The 18,262-nt window shown below is 37.6% G+C and overlaps 1 protein-coding gene across 2 annotated transcripts in view; it reads right to left on the reverse strand.

Moving 5' to 3' along the window:
• Nucleotides 1-18,262, reverse strand: part of LOC149070188 (proton channel OtopLc-like) — a 51,505-nt gene that overhangs the window by 5,819 nt on the left and 27,424 nt on the right. The window contains exons 1-5 of one of the 2 annotated variants that reach the window (XM_089249493.1): nucleotides 12,824-12,972; nucleotides 7,816-7,942; nucleotides 7,428-7,629; nucleotides 2,163-2,320; nucleotides 1,816-2,032 (exon numbers count right to left, since the gene is read on the reverse strand). In XM_089249493.1, coding sequence (XP_089105619.1) covers nucleotides 1,816-2,032; nucleotides 2,163-2,320; nucleotides 7,428-7,629; nucleotides 7,816-7,942; nucleotides 12,824-12,825 — 706 coding nt within the window. In that variant the 5' untranslated portion in view covers nucleotides 12,826-12,972. Of the gene's footprint in view, nucleotides 1-1,815; nucleotides 2,033-2,162; nucleotides 2,321-7,427; nucleotides 7,630-7,815; nucleotides 7,943-12,823; nucleotides 12,973-18,262 lie in introns of those variants that run through there. The other variant, XM_089249492.1, reaches the window with a different exon arrangement.

Here is an 18,262-nt window from a genome sequence, read left to right on the forward strand (position 1 = left end):
AACAGCTCCGTGAGTTTACTTAAATGATCTGGAAATGTGCCACGAACCGCGGAATGCTCTTGAATTGTGTCGCGCGTCACTTAAGCAATCTGTAAATGTGCCGACGGCCACTAGAGTGACCTAGGAATACACTGCGGGTTCCATTAACCCATTATATACCAAATCTCTGTTATTTAACTTTTTCACAGGGGGAAAAAACCACAAAAGTGACAGCAAGAATGGAATACGAAAGAAAAACTATTCGGGAAAGAAGTTTTATTAAATCAAAATTAATAATTATATTAATTAATTAATTATTATTTATTAAAAATTTTAGAATATTTTTATTGAGTTAGTAACGTTTATAGCAGTCAGTTCAAAATTTAACAATCGAAACTAAAAAAAGTCTACTGTTTAATTAGGAAACAAGCGTCCCAAAAAAAAGGGACAATGGTAAATATCGGGTTTAGTGGTTTACAGGGTGATTCGGGAATAACTTTAAGAGATGGTATTACACACAAAAACAAACGATTTTCATCAAAGAATGCATGGTCTAAAATGAAATGCAAACGTGCTACAGAGTGCGTTATGTCGTGGATTGTGGCACTCCAAGATCTCCGTCCCACAGCTCGTGTGCTTGTAATTGGCTGATCTACCACCATCTGCGAAATCTCGTCTTCCACACCTGCTGTTCTGGCAGTCCTTGTACGACCTGCATCAGACCGGGAAGCAAGAAAGGATCCCGTTTCGCACAGCTGCCGATGCAATCACGCGAATGTTTTTCGGATCGGGCAACCGGCTGTGGGAAAAACGCTCACAGTACATTCATGCTCTGCCTCTGTGGTATTTCCGTTTGCAGCTCCATTAATGAAATGCATGTCTGTTTTTTCAGTATTACTAAAGTGCGCTATTATCATATACGATACAACTGTTAGAACGGTTGCACGCTGGAATAACTTCACAGGGCCGGAGTCCGCACTTTTTAATCACTGTGACGCAGATTTGCATACGATTTCTTCTTCTTTCCCAGGTTACATTTGCATGTATGGTGTTCTTCCCCCCCCCGATAAATTTCAACAGGAATGGTGTTTTAACGTTTGAGAAGCGGCCATTTCGAAACGCGCTAGCCCCATCTCTTCTGAATCACCCTGTAGAAATGTTCCCCGAACCACTTAAGTGATGTGTAACTGCACCCTGGTCACTGTAATGATTTGTACATTCCGTTGCGGGCACAGCTAAAGTTATGTGGACATGTGCTACGGGTCCCTTAAGTGAACTGCAAATGTGACCGCTAGGGTGGTCCACTGACGATGTTTAAACCAGTGATTCACAACGTGGGCTTTAACGCCCCCTTGGGGGCGATGGAATGTTCTAGGGGGTGGTAGAAGCTACGGGTATAACATATAACATACGATCCTATGGGTTAGATTGTGTTGGGGGCTGACGGGAGAAAAAAAATTAAGGGGCGATGGGACAAAAAGGGTTGGGAAACTATGGTTTAAACTAGAGTCACAATTTTTTGATAGGATTAGTAAAGTTTGGTTTTTTGACCAATCCGGTGCGATCTCCTATCCAAAATTTGAGGCTATAGTTTAAACCGTGTCGGTGAATACCACCCTTAATTAATTTTTGCATATTCAGATTTGAGGTCGTGGGCCACATTTGTCCAGTGAGCTATAGGGCTATAGGTTGATCTAGCATCTAGCCACTTGGATTCGGAGCATGCATTTAGCTGGTACAGTTGTGTTGTATCCTCTTTTAACTGGAATGAATTTTGGAACACCCTGTACATTTATTACTTAAGATCTTGGGGAAACAGTAATAAAATAAGCTCACCAAACACAGCATGTCGCCCATCTGAGAAGAGGGAATGGACAGTAGTGTTGTATCCAGATGGCGGCCACCTTTCGCTGGAATTCGCGTCTGCATGCGTCACGTTCAGCCAACTTTTCGCCGTCTCCCATACGATCAAACGCACCCACACGGCGATGTTCGTGGCCACCAGATGCATGAGTATCAGGTGTCGACACCATCCCAAGTTCTGCACGGCTTTCTAATAATGACGGGCAGGAAAACACATGATTATATTATTTTTTGTCCGATTTTAATTCCTCATTATTACTTGAAACATCGAATACCCTGAGCGTTATATGACAAATGAGCCGAAGAAAATAACCAGTTACCTGTGAGTTGAGAGAAAGGAAATACATCTGCATGATAGTGAACAGTGCGTGCAGGATGGGCTGGACAAAGTTCAACTTGTCGACACATGGAGAATCTTTACCGGTGAAAAGAGTGGCGGTTTCCAACCCGATTGCGATCAGGGTACCGAGTCCGAAAACTATAAAAGGAGTTTGATTACTTGTATATTCATAGATTAGTTGTATATCATACAGTACATACAGAATGTTGATAATACGTTTTTCAATAAAACCACAATAACAAAGAAGAATTAGGCTGAACATATTTCATGGAAAAAAATATGTGATATTGCTAACTCTTTCTTAAAACGTTTGCCAAACGTAGAAAAAACTGCCAAATATGGCTGGAGTTGCTGAAATACTACCGTCATTCAGCAAATAAAGGGCTGCTGCAAATCGCAGTGAATTTAAGCGCATTTTACGGAAGAAAAAAAAAGTTGAACATTTCTGTCACGAATGAGTATGATGAATATAATAATCGTAAAATAATTTATACGCATGTAATGAAAACTTTATTACCTTGATCAAATTATGTTCAAGAGCTCAGTTAAGATTATAAAATTGAGTTAGCCTTGTTGAAAAAACGGGACATTTTCTAAACGAAATCGGGATGGATGTCTTTTGGAATACGGGTTATATGGCCACCCTAGGAGAATCCATTTTTATGACGCGGATGAAGGATAAAATTACGTCATCATCAATTCATTGGGAAAGAAAGTTAAAATATAATGCAGTGGGAATTTTCATAACAGACCCTTTTCGGACCCGAGCATTCATTTCCTGGAATTAAAATTTTTTTTTTGCAATTTTGATACTCAAAAAATGTATGCAAAACAGCTAAAATGTATTAAAAGCATAAATGCTAGCAAATCTTTATTTTTTCAATTTCTTTTTAAATTTTCTTTCCTTTTCTTCTTGTGAAGAAATAGCTCAATTCATTTTTAGCCAAAATGATGCACGATATAATAATCTTCACATACAATTTTCTTCGAGAATTTTATGTAATAAATTGCACTTTCCCCAGAGACACTTTCTCCGGGAAGAAATCTTTAAACCCCCCCCCCCCCCTGAAAGTTTAAGTGCTGCCCTCTGTCGAAGGCCCCCAAAGTTCATATTTATCATATTTCTAACTCAAAACTTACACAATTCAGTTCTTAACTCCCTGAATTCGAAAGAAAAAAAAATTCCACAGTGAGGAAAAAGCAACCCACACATTTGTGGCACCAAGTAGGTTTTAGCGGACGCATCCAGTTAACGGTCACAATTTTTGAATCCCATGAAATAGGTAGAGCTTCAATGCATTTCACTAGCTATTAACGTCAGATTATAACGGTTCCACTGTATCACCAACGGATCTTAATCAAACAAGAGCCATTAAAAATGATATAAAGAGATATTGTATTACACCTTCCATTCAACTTTTCAATCAATGACTTTATTATAATGTCAATTAACCTTTCGTGCTTTGATTACACGGACAAAAAGATCCGGTGATTACAGAAATTATCATTACACACACGCACAATGCATTTATTTTTCCAGCAATATCACGATACACAAGGAGTATGTACTAAGAGAGCAAAATGATAAAAGATAAATTTTGATCACTCATTGTATATTTCAGTGCCAGTTCGAGGATCCATATACCATTTCAGATTAATGCCCTTCATGACATTGATACAAGAACTGGTCATTGTGAAGCCTCATAGATCTTGCGAAGCATCATGGTGTCTCGTTCTAGGGTTACGCAAACATTTATTTATAATATTTATCGTAGCAGTAAATGGTGGTTTGTATTTTCTACATCAGATGCTTCACTTCACCGAGCACATTAATTAAATTGTCAAGTTTGAGACGACATGGGGGGAAGAGCTCGATACCGTTTCCTCGTCACCCACACGTCCTTGCCGCAGCAGCTAATTAGGAATAAGCAATTCATAGTTGCTGTCAGTGTCGTGGACCGTTCAACTGACGGTCGGAATTTTTCGTCGAAGGGTATGATTAGAGATGCCGTCCTTAACCTGTTGCTCGTTATGCTCACTGATGTCTGATTTTTTGAAGTACAGGGTGGCCATAATATAACTTTTCATGTTTGGAGGCACCTGTAGCTAAAACTAATGAACGAAATGAACCAAATTTCAAATACAGCCTGTGGAGAGCGCATAAAATAAATTCCGCAAAAAAAATTAGTATCAAATGCCACTGATAGGGAAGATTTTAGCGCTGCTGTCATGTACGCAATGGGAAATTTGCATATCTATATAGATGATGCAAATTGCCTAGTGCGCACACGTAGCAGCAGCGTTACTTATTCCTTTTAGAAAGGCAAGAGTGTTTCAGTCAGTTAGCAGTTCTTCGATTAACTGTTGGCTCGAGTTCAATATGCACACTACCTTACCTCGATAGTGTAATGCCATGCCCATGTGCTACACGCGATAGTGTAATGCCATGGCTGCTCTTAAGCAACCATGAATTTAGAAAGCTTTTTAACATGCGTAAATGTCCAATGGCTGCTGTAGCACTGAGAGCTATGATGATTCGTGGAAACTGGATCACTGGGAGTTAGAGCAGGCAGAGAACAAAAAAGTAGTACCAGACGATGCACTAATTGAAGTTGCTACTGCGGTATTCGACGACACAGGGACTTGTGATGATCCAAGTGATCTTTTAATAGCTCGTCACACAATATGCCTTGTTCAACCTACTGTATGGAAAATCTTACGGAAAATTTTATTTCTATCTGTGTAAGATAAGTCATGAGCAAACATTAAAAATTACAGATTATGATACGCACCTCACCTACGCACTAACGTTTCTTGCCCGAATGGACATCGACATTGTTCATTGGCCTTGGAAAATATTGTGGAGAGATGAGGCTTCTCATATTTATTTGAATGGGTCAGTTCAGTCAATACTCACAACTGCCGAATTAGAGCATTTGTGAACGTCTCTTCCAGGAACTGTGATTACATTCACCATGTGGTGCTGATTCACAGTCAATTTCAAAACAGAACCACACTTTTTTTGAGATGATAACTCGGACAGCGCCTATTACCTGTACCGTATTCTAAATGACGAAAACTATAGGCAAGTGCTGCAAAATTTTGTCATTCCTGAATTGCAGCAAAGAGAATGTTTGGATCCAATAACTTTTATGCAAGATATGGCACGGCCACATATTCGTTATTCAGTACAGTGCTTTTTACGCCAGAATTTCGGTAATGACAGAGTTATCAGTAAATATTTTCTGCCAGAATTGGCCACCCCATTCCCCGGGCATCACCCAAGACACTTTTGGCTGTGGGGGGGGGGGGGTATCTTAAATCCGTGGTGTGTCATGTCATGGTTTTTACTTTCACGCATCATTATTTTTTTTATCATACATACTTTCACATACTTTTATTTTCCTGGCACATGACGCGAACAAATTTTATCTTATTCTTAGTTGGTCATTTGTTTACCGAATTAGTCCTTGCACCAAAAAAATCAAAATCCAATCCAAATCCGTTGTGTATGCCGGTGGTGTTCAAAACCTGCATATGCGTTGAAACAGAACATGACGGGCTGTTTAGAGAACGTCATACACCGGATGCAATAGGTTGTACAATCAATCAATCAAGATTATTGTTTTGGCCGCTGGCCTTTAACAATTGGTGGCAAGAAAAGAAAAGATATTACATAACACGAAATAATATATGAAACATAAATTGAAATAATTAAGGAGAAAAAAAAGCAAAGCAAAGACAATTTAAACATGAAATGGGGGGGGGGGGATAAACAAAACACACGAAAAATCTATTACAGTTAGGAGTTATTCACAAAGTTCTTAATTTCATTGCAGATACACTAAATTTATCAGCATTAACGCACGTAGCATAGTCGTTGTGAAATGTAAGATATTTTCGAGGTTGAGGGAGTGGAATCACAAAATACAGTACTTCGTATTGCAGTGCATTTATTGTTGTAAGTGTCTCCAGGATTCATACTCTCCAGAAGTGCAATGTATGTAAGTTCTCTCGGGTGAAATCTGGTGCCTTACTCCCTCCAAAATCAGTACATCGCTCTTGGAATCTCATGTGAATAAGGACTCTTCTTATGTGTAGGTCAAGGTTGAAATTTAAGTATTCCTCCAAAGCTGTGTTTGTTTTTAGATTTTTATAGAGAGGGAAACGAACGGAATCAGTTATTCGAGATGAAACGTGATGAACATCTTGATCCTTCAGATTTTAAAATTATAAATGGCAGGTAGGATTTGGCAATTCGATAGTTAGTTTCAAGTTTGAGGAAAAAGAGCATTGTCAAGAATATCCAGCGGAGAACAAACCCAATTATATCTAGAATCTGAGTCTATGCTAAGCCCTTTCGCAAAGACTGAGAAAGCTTATCTTTGGGAGCCTCTTTTTCTAGCGCATTTTGAAAATGAGAAGGCAAAAATTTAAAATATGCTTTTTAATGATGATCCTCAAGTTCGACTGAGTATTTATTCGATTAATTTTTATAAGAGTTGTTGGAAGCGGTGGCCACTGGCGTCATTGCACAATCTACAACGGGGGGGGGGGGGATAAACAAAACATATGAAAAATCCATTACAGTTAGGAGTTATTCACAAGGACATTCATAAGAACTAAGGACGCGCTCGAAGTTATCAGGTATGCTTTTATACAGACAGTACTCATTGACACAGTGCCACACGAGTATCGTCTGTACAAAAGCATACCCGGTAGCTTCAAGCGCGTCCGGGAATCATTTTTATGTCGTTGTAGACTGTGCAATGACGTCAGCGGCCACCACTTCCAACAATTGTAATAATTAATCAAATAAATCTATTTGTAGTTATTATTGTACTTTTTGTCGTTCCAGCGCGACGTCGAAACCTGCATGCGTTTTTCGCGATTTTCACCCTCTCAACGTGGTTTGCGACACCATGTCCCATTTCAGTTTTTGTTCTTCTTGATGCTTACGAACAACCCTCTGAGTTTATCGGTCCATTATCAGAACACCCTGTATATTTCGCCTTGTTTGTTCATTTCTATTGTATTTTTTAAAGCCGGGGTGGGGGCACAAAGGACAGGTCTGTCCCTAGTCAACAATTTATTTTACGTCAGAGTTTTTATATTAATATTTCTGATTCTTAAATGATTGAAAGCAATCTGCCAGGGATATAAACTAGTATGAGTATTGTAATATATATATTTTTTGTTCGACTGAGTTACGACGAAAAATTATGACTACAAAATGTTTTCTTACCTAGAGCACCCACGCGAAAGAATATGCTGATTTCAGGTCCCTTATAAGAACCTTTCCTGAGCACCTTCTTCGATAGCTCAGCCGTTTCCTCGTCCAACTCCTCTAGCTCCTCGACACCTGGGCATTGCTGTAGACAGAGGCTCATGTAAATGCACAGGATGCAAAGAATCGCTCCTCCGAGGAGAAACGTGAACACATAACCCTGGAACGAAACATCAATAGTTTACGGGTGCCGATATTGCTTCATAAATATTTTCAAAATCCACTCAAAAAAAAACAAAAAAACGGTTGTCATACTATAATAATAAAGACAAAATATGTCTTCAAATTGAAAAACAACATGAAAAATGGCTAGTTACGTGGTAATACAGCACCACGATTGTCTTACGTGGTAAAAGAACAGTGGTACATTGTTTGGTAAGACCTCGGTCGTGACTAGAACTGCTGTGGCTGCCACAAGAAGCTTAGCGTACAGGCTGCTTATCATGTGCGTTGTCCCTCTCACTGATTTAGGCCTGGAGAAGACAAAGGAAACATTATGATGACGGTATACTGAACAACACGCCAAATACAACCACGAGGGAATTTTTTCTTTTTTTTCACCAGCCGCATTTAGTAGGAATAAGAAATGGAAATGAAATAAAAAATCTTTATTATGTGCAAAATGTAGGCTTGAAGATCAGCTATTTTTCTACATGCAAAAATTGCCATTATAATTAAACAGATATTGTATTGCACGTGTTTTCCTGTTTTCCTAAAAGAAGCCTTACAACCAACTGAAGAGGAATACAGTAGACTCTCACTAATCCGGCACATATCAGACCAGGGTGTGCCGGATTATAGAAATCGCTGAATTACAGGAAGTTAGTTGAAAAAGCCCATTTAAATAATATAATCTTCTGTGCACAGACATGCATATTTCTCTTTCCTGTGAATCGGAGAAAAACACGCATAAAAACGCCTGATTACTAGACTAGCGCACGGCCGAATAATAGAGTCTGCTGTATTACCCTCGATGACCAATCTCTCTTCCCACCCTACCAGGACTTCTAAGAAAAAGTATCCGAAATATCCAAGAATATTTCATAGCAAAGCTCATCCCCATATTACAACGTGGACATTGGAAAGGTATGGTGATGAAGAGTTAAAAACCAAAGTGTAGAGATGGTTGACTCAATAATCAACTACAGCTTAGTAATCTGTCCGAAGAGGTAAACATCAATAACATGTAAATCATAACGGGATCTAAATCTTATTTTCATAAGATCTAAATCTGGGCTTTATCGTGGATGTTTCAGCTCTCTTATTTGGATTTACGGAGAAGCTCCTGTGTACGTGCTGCAGCAGTATTGAGAAGAGCGTTATCTCTGACAACATTCCTCTTCTTTTGTATTGTATCGAAATTGGTGGCAGCCATCGTCGAGAATTGTATAAGAAAAACTAGAATGAGAGAAAACCTGGTGAAGAGGGGGGAATAAATCCAAAGGGAGTAAAATCTGAGTCAAGTTTGAGCTATCAGCTGCTCCTATTATAGTTTGGCAATAGATGGCAGCACTAACAATTCACGCACAACACTAAATACGCACACAGACTGTTAGGCACACATGTACACTTCCGGCACAACTCATTCGGTAGTAAATTGCACATGGCGATAGACCGGATTTGTGCTCGGTATGAATGAAGGGAAAAAAAAAGCTGCTGTTATTTGGAATTGTGGAGGAGTTCCTGTGCCCGTGTTGCAGTATGAAGACTAGCTTGGACGTGAGGACGTTCAGTTACTCGTTACTACTAATTTGTCGGTTAGAATTCAGTCGAAGTTTATGGTGGATTTTTCTTCTGCTTCTATTTAGACTTTTTGAAAAATATTTCAGTTTCTTCTACCTGGACTTGCCAAAAGACGTTTCAGTTACTTCTATTTTGACTCGTCGGAAGATGTTTCACCTGCTTCTATTTGGACTTTCCAAATGATTTTTCAGTTTCTTCTAGCTTGTCAAAAGATGTTTCATCTGCTTCTATTTATATTTGTCGAAGAATGTTTCAGTTACTTCTATTTGGATTTGTCGAAGGCTGTCCTGTATTTATCCTGAAGTGCGTGCATGAGCGTTGTTGTTAGAAAAAAAGACGGCGTTTCTTTTCCTTTGTACGCCATTGAAATTGGCACCAAGCTTCTTGGAGCAGGGTATAAGACTACACGTGCTCTATGAGTGTTTCAACCCGAATAGCGGTTACATCACATCAGAAAATAGCAGAGCTAAGCCTTCATTTTGAAATAATGTTTGTATATATAAATTCACATTTTATTTCTCATTTCTACTTCTACATATTCCTATTGAACAAAATTGGGAAAAATAAATAAACATCATCGTCAATCATTAGTTCATCATATACAGTATGCTATTTTATCTAATAGATTTCTCGAATTCATTCCTTAAAGATCTTGATCATGCTAATGTAAGTGTAATTTCAAACTGGCTGTAATATTAAACCAGCTGATCCTTTTTACGTCGTTCTGAAAGGGAGTCGCTGGAAAATGCAACTCCAACTGCGTACGTGTGGTGGTGTTTTTTTTAAGGAACGTCATTTGAAACGTTAAATACACCACACCATGAAGAAGAAGAAAAAGCAAATAATAATAAGAAAAACAGGAGCATGCGCATAAGGTTACTTCATCTTCTAAAAGATTGTTTACACATGAGCATTCTTCTTCTTATTTTTTTCATGGACCAGACAGAAGAAAAGTAGCTGGTGACTTCCTTACCAGAATAAAAAAGAACATTTTAAAAAGTCTGCTCTGAATGAAGAAGACATTTAAACACTATATTTTCTTTTCCTCTCAACCTTCCTCTTACAGTCTGTGACAAAGTAGTTATGGCCAAGATTGGGTTGGTACCATTTTGGACACGTCTTAGAGCCGGAAACCTTCCTGATACAAGACTATAATCACACTTTTAAGATAAAATAACTTGATTTAGGCCTCGTAAAATTACGGGCCAAGTGAGACGATGATAACATACATACGTTATCATCGTCGTGTGACGTTAAGTATTGCGTACGGCATTTTTTGTAATTTGTTTTAATTGCAATGTGTCATGCCCGTTGTGTTCAGACTGAACATGTGTTTTATTTGGGTTCCGAATTAGGGACTTTCTACTTGCCACGATATCGTTTTGATTATGGTAATGAAAGGTAATTTGGCCTATTGCTAGGCGCTAGTTTATGGCAATTGGTGTTGATGGCTAGTTTCATTTTCCGATTTGTTAAAATATCGTCCATCTGATTATACAATCATGATGGCTATAAAGAAATTAAATTGTAACATTCACTGAATTTCCGCACTATACCGCTTATTTTCGCCAAGTATTGCATACCTACAGTATTTACGGCCAGTTATTCGATCAAGTTATATCATGTTCTCCTGACAGAACACCTTCACGAGTCTTTTCAAACAGAGACGCCTTGCCAACCTACAGATAACCCAATCAAAAAATAAAATAAACTCTATACCTCCTCAATATTATGAGATATTATTGAGCACGGACCGTGTTTTGAACCGTTTACGTTGAATTTGCACATGCTCATTGTCTACTACCATCCTTTTTTGCACAAAGAGGCAATGTTTTGAATCATGTGTCTCGTATCCTACGATGCAAATGGGGTAGAAGATGGAACGGCGGTGTCTGCGAAATAAGGACCGTTATTTGCTTCACGACAACCAGAAATGTGAGCCACAGTAGATATCTCCAGATCTGTGAAATTATGGTCCGGATGCCATGTATGATAGCGGAGTTCATGAATGGGTGGGGAAGTTTGACGAAGAACGGGAGAACACATGTATCATGGTGACTACTACTGCTTCACCACACACTAACTCTGGCCATATCGCGGCAATGCAATTTGCTGTTGTTATTGAGTTGGGTTGGAAATGAAGGTACCAATCACTGGTTCCTTCTCCCTTTTATCACCGGTTCCTTCTCCCTTTTATCACCGGTTCCTTCTCCCTTTTATCACCGGTTCCTTCACCCTTTGACCGCTGGTTCCTTCACCCTTTGACCGCTGGTTCCTTCTCCCTTTGATCACTGTTCATCCTCTCTTTGATAACCTTTCCCTTTTTTCTTTCTTCGACAACACGTTGGGGTTGCACAAACACATGATTTCCCCTGTTGACAAGATACATAGTCGAGTTCCTGTAGATGGATATATGTTCTCCCGGTGATTATTAACTGATTATATTTGAAAAAAACTTTTAAGTTTTTCAAAACAAAATAAATAACATAAAAACTATAACATGAATGGAATATGAAAGGAAACTATTTGAGAGAAAAAGTTTTATTAAATTAAAACCATTAATTATTTATATTAATTAAGTAATAATTACTTATTGAAAATTTTAGAATATTTTTATCGAATTAGTAACGTTTTTAACACTCAGTTCAAAGTGTAGGTAAAACAATCAGAACTAAAAATTCCACTGCTTAATTATGCAAATGAAAACAAGCGTCCCAAAAAAAGAACAATGGTAAATAATGAGTTATGCAGTTTCACCCATTCAAAAATCTCAGACGTTATAACATTTCTTCTCCGAAGATGATGTCATCAGAGATCATTCACGTCGGCATGTGAGAGGACGTGGGTGCGATTCCTCGTAGAGGCAGTTGAATTTTCTTTCATGCATTCATCTTCGCATCAGACGGTTGTTAAAAACCTTCGTGTAACATTTCTTGTGGTGAAGAAACGAATAACGCACCTTATATACATATTCGTGAGTATCTTGATCCTCTCACAAATTTCCGTCACACGACACACATGACGTGAATTCAAAACGCCGCCTACTTCTGTGCGACGGAGGGGGAGGGAGAAGGGTGAGAACAGAGAGTTTTTGTTGGCCGTTAATTTTCCTAAAACAACCGTCTTTGCGCAATGAAAATTGGGAATGAGTTAAAACCTTCAATGCTATTGGGGTCTCCTGCTATTTGACTAGGACTTCGAGTTCCAAGGGACGCCCGTCAAAGACGTTACTGAAGACACGTATGCCAGAAGACACTGCGCATGTCCAAAATCATCTTAACGCACCCGTTTCAAAAATATCTTTCCAAACGGGCCCTTAATTGAAGATAACGTTGCGACTCCTATAAGAAATACCACTTCGCTATCACGGACCATACATTCTACAGATCTGACAATTAATCACTGCAGTTGGCACATTTCTTGGGGGGGAAGGAGGCAGGAACGCGCACACACACTGCTGATCCAAACGGCACAAAATTACGAATTCACACGTGATCCAAAATGGCACAAAATTACAAACTCACGCGTTTCTAAAACAGTTTTCACTTGAAAAATATTTTGACAAACGGATATACAAAGTTAATACGAATACTTTAAGTCATACCACGTACATTTCTTCCGATGGCGGATGTACGGAAATTGTACAGCCGTTCCTTTCTGCTGCGGCGGAAACAATCTATCGTTTTCCAATGGTGGGACTTTCCTCGGTTTTAAGCCGATTATTACTGTATTTATTTATTTAAAAAAAAAATACATATATTTGGCTTATGATGGCTGAAATAAGACTGGATCATGCACCGGCACGAAACGCCATCGCAACAGCGAGACCGTCTACTTATTGTTGTCACACGGACGGGATAGGCAGGAAATGAATGTAGACCCTCGTAGACGAATGAATGAATGAATGCAATTCACCCCGTTACAAATTAGGAAAAGCCATAAAAAAATGCAGGGTGTGACGTAATGATATATCATTATTGTTATTATTAATATTTGATCTGTAGAATTTATTTTGTGAACATTCGCACCGAGAAAATAAAATTCCATTGTTTCCCCCCATTTGAATAAATATTCTTGGTGTTTTTCTGATGAAAAAGAAGAGTAGCACGAAGTGGGTGCTTTCCAAGGATGTTCAGGAATTGTTGCCAAGAATAGAGTTGGAAGTAACCGTTGTTTTCAGGATTAGAGGGGGGAAGGTACTGATTGTTGACAAGAATATTGTCACCGACGATAGAGATGAGGGTGGTTGGTCATTTATGCCGAGAGTAGGATTGAAAGTAGGCTACTCATTGTTGTCAAGAATATTGTCACTGAGAATAGAGTAGAAGGTGGTCATGTTGTCGAGAGTAAAGTAAAAAATAGTCATTTTCACCAAGAATAAAGTTGGAAGTAGTCATTTTCACCAAGAATAGAGTTGGAAGTAGTCATTTTCACCAAGAATATAGTTGGAAGTAGTCATTTTTTGCCGAGAATAGAGTTTAAGATAGTCATTTTTGCGTAAATTAGGTTTGAAAATAGTCTTTCTTGTTAAGAACAGAAGTGGAAGAGCCATTGGTGCCAAAGCCATTGTTGACAAGAATAAAGTTGGAGGTTGTGATGTTGCTGAGAATATATAGAGCAGGAGGTGTCATGTCGAGAACAGATATCAAAGTAGTCATTGTTGCACAAAAAAAAAATTGTAGATAGTCATTGTTTACAAGAATGGGGAGTTGAGAGTAGTCATGGTCGTCAATAATAGAGTTGGAGATAGTCATTTTTGCCATGCTCTGGAGGCGAGAAAATGTTGCCTACAATATGGTTTGAACGAAACATTTCTACGAGTGATGCCATTGAAAACCATTGTTGTTACCAAAAATATAATAATATTTCAGAGCAATTTTTTTGCTTATCAGATGAAAAAGCAAGTTATTATCTCCAGAAACATCTTTGAAACCCATCGTTTGTTGAATTGTAAGAAAAGCATTGTTGTCAGGAATAGTTCTGAAAAGCTATTGCTTATGAGATCAAGAGAAAAACCATTGTTGCAAGAATATCTTTAAATGTCATTGCTTATGGGATTGAAAGTATACCCCTTCCCCTGAAATTTCTAAATCTTTGGTGATCTTAGTCAAAAACAAATGATTTCCAGAGGTATTTCTGACAACAGTACATTTTGATCCCGGCATAAGCAATAAAATTTTTAAATTATTTCTGATCATAGCAATGTTTTTTTTTCATCTCATCACTCACAGAAATGATTTATTTATATCATATTCTAGATCTAGGTGACAAACATCCTGACACCTACTACATTCCTGCAAAAAACTATTGTTGTCAAAAGCACTTTGAAAAATCATTGTTTGAAAACTTCTATATGAAAATTCACTGTTTCCAGGAATATCTCTCTGAAAAACTATCGATTATGTACGGGATCAAGAGGAAACTATTAATGTGTGTCAGAAATAAGTGTGAAAAAAAATCATTACTCATTTAATGATTATGAATCATAAGAGAACCATTGTTTCCAGAAACACCTCTAAAAATCATTGCTTTATGGGATCAAGACGAAATCATTGTTGGCAGAAAGATCTCTAAAAATTTCGTGTGACATCATAAGAAAAGCATTTTTGACTGAAAGTGGTGGAGAAATTATTACTGGGTCTTGCGATTACCTTAACATCGTCTCTATAAATTTTATAAAACCATTGTTGTCAAAAATATTTATGTATAAACCTGGCCATTGTACCGGTGAAAGACCATTAAACGAATACGACTGAGATTAGTCAATAAAAATACTGTTGTTTTGAAATTTAAAAAAAAACACATTGTTGCAGAAATTTCCTGTTAAAGCATTGTTTCTGGTATTGTTTGATAAAAAATTGCTGCAGAAAGAAATAATTTTTGTCGATAAGAAATGGTAAAACCTACATGACGGGAAAAAATTATAGACACGCTTTGAATTGTTGCCAGAGATGCAACAGAATTCGTTTCTGTCAAGAAATATTACCGTTGAAACCAATTAGTATTGCCAATATTGTGATTGAAACGAACCATTGTTGCCAAGAATGTGAAATGAAATCACTATAGTAGAGAATATGATTTAAGAGTTAATCGTCATTGTCCATCGTAAAGAATACAATTGAAATTAGCCATTACTATGTGTTCATCGACAAGAATGAACTATTATTGACAGGAATGAAATTGAAAGTGAATCATTTTTGATAAACATATGATCGAAATAAATATTGTTATTATGAATAGGATTTAATTGAACCATTATTGGCGAAAATATGTTTGAAATAAACATTCTTATGTATATCAAGAATATGACTGAAACTAACCATTTGTCCAGGATAATTTCATTACCATTACCAAACATATGATCGAGATACAATTGTCGCTCATTAACAATGGGAACACTGTTGCTGTGCATTAACCATTGTTGCTGAGATTTTTCAAAATAATATATCAGCTGGGACGAAATCTATACATATACACCGTTATCGTGAAGCGTACATTCAAAATACCCAAAATACCATCAAGACAAGATACTTGAAAAAACAACAACAACAATCGCATTGCTTTTAAACACATTGTTGACTTTATACAATTTCGTCATCATTGTTGTTTTCCAACGACAATTCCTAGTCATTCAATACATTTTTAGGATATTAATTATCATCTATTCAAAATGGATTGATGAAAAATCTATTTTCATTTATTATGCTCTCAACAATGTCTTTGAAAGAGAATACTCATACCAACAATAACCAAAATTTGTGTACGTTATAGAATTATTTAAATGAACCCAGAGAGAGAGATGAAGGAGGAAAGAAAATCACACACAAGTGGCTCTATCCAAACAATATTATCTAATTCATAGAAACCACTTTAAAAATAGCGGCTTCCTTTAACTGATAAACATATACGATGTTTATTTACTCCCCTTCTTTTTCAACAATGATATAATCTGTTTAAACGATTTTGGCCTTTGGTCTACACACCCAACAGAGCTTATGAAGCCAGTAGTTGAAAACAACATGAAAATGATGATAGAGCAATACGCGTAACTTTTACAACAATCACTTTTTCTTATGCCACGGTACTACAGTATTGACTGTTGTAACACGCTCGCTGTTGACAAGGACATACAGTAGTACTTTTTATTCACGAGAACGTGAGGATTAGCTTTTTATCCCGAGACGAAGACACTCTAGAGACTTCGATTTTATATACAGGGTGTCCCGTAAGTTCAAGCACGGCCACGGCCTATAATCTTATCAGCCGTCCGTCATAGAGGTATGTGATTTCGATTTAAATAATGCTTAATAGGCGCTCAAAAATTATCTTGTACCAGTTTTGTGAGTGAAAATACAGTGTGTAACATAATAAAAAAAATCTAAATTTTCATACGGTCCCCCTGTGCTCTAACATCCAATTAGAAAGTTATTGCCCTGTCTTTTCTGACAGTAACCGAGTAACTTAACTGAGTGACTTAACCGAGTAAAACGGGACTTTTCCGCATTTAATTCTGTTCGTTCCCATTTTCCGTCTCCATTTCCGAATTCGAATATCTCTGTAAATATTGCACTTAGAAACGTGAAATTTTTTGTTGGCATCTGGAAAGACAAGGCAACAACTTTATAATCACATGTTAGAGTACAGAGGGACTATTCTACAAAAATTTAGATTTTTTTTTATCATGTTACACACTGTATTTTCACTCTCAAAACTGGTAGAGGGTAATTTTTGAACGCCTGTTAAGCATTTTTAAAATTGGAATCATACCTCTACGACAGACGGCTGATGAGATGAAGGCCGTGCTAGCAATTACCGGACACCCTGTATAATCTTCATGGAGAAGGGCTGTCGGTTTCGCATGTTAACGTAGAGGTGTTCTGTATTGAAGTAGAATAAAAGAATTTTCCATGTTCGTCGCTCCGTATACCCACCACCGACCGTCACATCGCTGAATTTTTTTAATGCTTTAGTAAATATACCTGTGCATAAACAACTTCATCACTAATATCTTTTTGTATAGGCTATCGGGGCCTAGGCCTTCTGTGTCAACCAGCAGGGTCCCTAATCATTGGAGATTTTTACTTCAGTAGGACCTCTCAAATCCCAGGGCTATATAGTAAGGGCTTTCCTTATTTCTTTGTAAACGCACGTGTCACTTTGGTTCAGATGGGCGTGGTCTCGGAGCTACTTCGTGACGTCACTGCTCAATCACTTTGTAGCAGATAACATCAGAGCATAAAGGCGAACTGTATTGGTCAGGTGTTTTATTTATCTTTTGGTGGATCAACATTATCGTCGGAGACATGGAAAAGAATGGTTGATAGCTTCGAAAAAGTTTTTGAATCTCTTCATGGTGAGCATAAGACACACATTTAACCACCAAAATGGTGTTATTAAAGAGCTGAAAGAGAGACTTACGAAGGAGTTCCCTTATGTACGCCCACAAGCTATCCACATTTATTCCAGGATAAGGGCGTTTATTAGAATTAAATGTTTGAACAGGGATAAAAAAAAAAGTGTATTGGGAAAGAGATGAAAAAAACAACAACTAAGAAATAAATTAAAAATCCAAGAAATAATAAGAAACAGTGTCTTTTGATGTAAGCACTCAAAAAATAATAATAGTAATAACTTACTACCATTCAGAGTGGGCTCTTACTACCCATATCAGGAAGTCTGCACCCAAGTTTGGATCGCGACCCATACGTTAAGAACCCCTGATCCAAGTGAATTTCAAGACATGACGAAAGCGTCAAGAAATGTGGCAGGTACAAGCTGAAAACGGAAACATGATGCTTTATGTATACGTGAGAAATTTGAACTTTTGGAAAGCTAGAACACGAAACACCAGTTCGACTATTCGTGGGGAGAACATGGAAATCCACCTTTTTATATATGATCTTCAGAAATAAAAAAAAATATATTACTCACTTTTTTTTGGATCCAAGCAATGTTCAAAGATATATGTATATCTTTGTTATGATATTATGAAATATGTTCAAAGAACAGAGAACTTTGTTTACTATGTATAACTAGAAATGGTGTGTAAA

This window comes from Pholcus phalangioides, unplaced genomic scaffold (genome assembly GCF_987345545.1).
Source record: "Pholcus phalangioides strain wild (caught in Gottingen) unplaced genomic scaffold, Ppha-v1.0 ptg000022l_1, whole genome shotgun sequence".
Classification (NCBI taxonomy): Eukaryota; Metazoa; Arthropoda; class Arachnida; order Araneae; family Pholcidae; genus Pholcus; species Pholcus phalangioides.